At 28.8% G+C, this 3,638-nt stretch overlaps 1 protein-coding gene across 1 annotated transcript; it reads right to left on the reverse strand.

Annotated features, from left to right (window-relative positions):
* Positions 1-2,084: 2,084 nt before the first annotated feature.
* LOC18604050 (uncharacterized) lies at positions 2,085-2,953 on the reverse strand. The gene has a single exon (XM_007036360.3). The coding sequence runs from the start codon at positions 2,888-2,890 to the stop codon at positions 2,405-2,407; it is 486 nt and encodes a 161-aa protein (XP_007036422.1). The 5' UTR covers positions 2,891-2,953; the 3' UTR covers positions 2,085-2,404.
* Between the last annotated feature and the right edge of the window lie 685 nt (positions 2,954-3,638).

Genomic DNA, 3,638 nt, shown 5'->3' on the forward strand with positions numbered 1-3,638 from the left:
GTCCAAATTGATGAAAAATGGAACCCCTAAGCTTGATATTGCGTGTGTGTGTGTGTTTTTTTTTTTAAATTGGGAGATAAAATTTCAATTTCAAAATTTTATCGGAAGTACAAAATTATGGGATTATACTCGCACAAATTATCAATTAGTAAGGTCAAGAGTCTATTTCGTTGTCGAATAAGATTCAGTGTTCGTAGGAAATATTTTGAAAATAAAATTTTAAATACAAAATTTTGAAGATATTAACAAAAAAAAATGAATAAACATATGTGGCTATACTATCCAATAACAAGATAACCACAATCTTGACATAATGGAAAAAAAATAATTTCAAGATTCTTATTTCAATTATATTTTTGTAAAGATAAGCGTTGACATCTTTTGCAATACATATATATATATATATATATATTATTTAAAAATATTCAAATAAGTTTTTTTTTTTACTTTCAATCAAATTATTATATTTTTTATTTTGAATCAAATAAGCATTTATAACTAATGATTGAGTAATTGCAATTAATCAAAATTTCATTTGTAATTTAATATCTACATGGTTCAAACATAATATTGATATAGAGAGTGAAATTTGTCGTATGATTTGCTATTATGTTTAATTAACATGTCACATCATCAACAATTATAATATGTTAACATGTCGTATCAGTATTAAATATAATATGTTAGCATGTCAAATCAACACCATACAGTAAAAAATGACAAAAGACATTTTAACTAAATCAATTATCAGTTAGAAGAGTTTATTTGATTTAAAATAAATATATAAAAGCTTATTTAGCTCAAAATAAAAATATAAGTGTTTGATTAAATATAATAAAAGTATAAAGATTTATTTGAATTTTCTTGAATAATTAGAGATCTTTTTAGATATTATGTCAAAAAAAATTGATTGAACTTGGACCTTAATTATTTCATGACAATGATCAACAACATGAAAAGTCATGCCATAATTTAATTATTTTGTTACAACATCAAAAACATTTTTCATGGAAAATGGTCTTGTCATGTTTTAATTATTTATTATTTATTTGTTCTAATTGGTATAATAAACAAGTAAAGAGCCATGACTATTTCTCATCCCTGACATTACTAGAAATTTATTCTAAGAATTTGTTCAAAATGTACAAAAAAAAAATCAAATATACTCATGTTATAGACCTTTTCAAATTTCAACTATATGATATATTTACATAGTAAGGCATGATGCTATAAACCTTAAGTCTCAAGTAAAACACATTTTCTCAGTGCTGATGTGCTAAAGAGTCATAGTTGAGAAACTTCAATTACTTTGATCAATTTTGGAAGTTTGAAGATTTTCTCTATGTTGAATTGTTCAACTATTAAGTAGTTTGAAAAGCTTACAACTATACTAATTGGTACCAATTATTCATTCATACTTAAATTATATCCAATTCCCACCTAAGTTAAAAAACCAAACTATATCAAATCTAACCTAGCTGTAATGCATAATGTTATTAGTTCACATGTAGGTTTTAAAATTGAACCCAATCGATGGTTAAAACAGTGTTCTACCCATTCGGATTGGTTTAATTTTTTTGTTAGTTCAAGTAAGCAAATGATTCAATTAGAAGTCATGAGTTTTTTTTTTTATTGTTTTTACATTAACTCGATATTGACTTAGACGATTTGATCATATTTGACTCATTTTCAAAAAAAAAAAAATCAATTACAGCCACTTAAATGTCATTTATAAGATTTAAACCTTGATCTCAATTATAATCATCAAATGATCAAGCATTATGTTTGTGTATATTTTCAAAAAAATAGTCAATTTAATTTATATAAATATATATGAAAATAAAAAATTAAATATATAAACCAATCATCGATCCAACAGTCGAACCGTTAACCCAATGACCCAATACATTCATTTAAGAGACGATTTTATCATAAGAGTCGAAATTCGAACTTTACACCCCAACTCTAGAAAAAAACTAAAAGATTTTAATAAAAAATTTATTTAATGTATCTAAACATTTAACTTAATAATAAATATATCTCTCGTTAAATATATTGAGTTCGATTTTTTTTTTCATGATAAATTGATCAAGAACAAATATTCACTTTAGGTAATTAATTTTTAATTTGTACAATCCAATTTTTTCTAAAACTTTGTACATATACTTGCAAAGAGGAAAAAAAAGTTTTAACTCGCTAATTTAAAGAGTAAAAGCTTTTCTCTTTTATGGGGGGCGCCGGGACGGAGGCTATTTTCTTAGGAAAATGATTTCATCACCCAGACGCCTCAACCTGACTACAAAAACACACCAATAGAAACGGCACACGTAGCAACTTACAGTAAGAAAAGAGTTTGTCAAAACAAAACATTTCTGGTTTTGAACAACCTTCGCCGGTGACCGAATCAGAGCCCTCTTTGAGCGAGGTAGCCAGGCAAGGGACTGGCACGCGGCGAGCGAATAGGCAACTCGTCCAGCTGATTCCCCTTACTGTCGTAATAAATCACACCGGAGAAATCCAACGGCTGACATTTATCCCCCATCAAAATCGCCTTTTGCCACACCCCGCCATCCCCGAACTCCTCCTCCTCCTCCTTCGGTGCATGCCGGGTGCCTTTCCCGTTTTCCTCCCCTAGCTTTTTCCGGTGTACCAGCGTGATCGCTTTGTTGCTAATCGTTGTCAGAAGCTGCTTCGGCCTCGGCGATCTTAGAGGTGTTTTCGGCATGGAGAATCTCGGAGAGTCGGAAGCTAAGCCGTTTTCTTTAGGCTTGGGCTTGAGCTTTTTAGAAACTCGGCCGGCGTGCTTGGCGCATAGAGCCATGAAGGAAACAAGGACGCTAAGAGTTAGCCTCTGCTTTGGTGAGGTAGAGCCATGTTCCGATGAATCCATGCTCACTCAGTTTTTTTATTTTCCTTCCTCTTATTCAATTTATTTTTTTCAAAGAGTGAAAAATTTGGCGGGGTTGAAGGGGGCTTGGGAATATATAGATGTGAGGGCCGAGGGTTGGGTGACCGGTTATAGCCGGTGGAAATTTCGTTGACCTAAATCTAGATTTTTTTTTAGGGGATATTGGGAAATGATTTGGTGCTTCATTTCTACTTTTGGATTTTCAACAATGAACGAGCCCTTTTTAATTAAGTACCTTTTATTTTCCAACTCGATTAAATAAAATACTATTAACTGTTACGAGTTTAATTAACAGTCTTAAATCATCACTATTATTATAAATAATTAATTTTAATATTAATTTTTAATTATATATTATTTTTTATTTATAAAAATTTTATAATTAATGTAATATTTATTAAAATTTATTAACTTTTCTAAATATGATTTTAAATTTTAATTCATTTTTTCTAAATTTACATAAAAATTGATTTGAAATTTATTTTAATTGAGTACAAGTAGGGTATTTAACGGATAGTACTTAATATACAAGTTCGAGTTCGAATAATAATTCAAAATTTTAATTAAATATTTATAAACTCCGAATTAAGGTATCTCAAAAATAACAGATACCTTACACGCTAAATTTATTGAGATTCATTTTCATGAAAGTCATTAGATTTTTCTTTTTATTTGCCTTAGCTTACTCTAAAAAAAAGTTGTTAAAAAGTAAAAATAAATAAATGACTGA

Source organism: Theobroma cacao, chromosome 3 (genome assembly GCF_053813885.1).
Source record: "Theobroma cacao isolate CCN51 chromosome 3, ASM5381388v1, whole genome shotgun sequence".
NCBI lineage: Eukaryota > Viridiplantae > Streptophyta > Magnoliopsida > Malvales > Malvaceae > Theobroma > Theobroma cacao.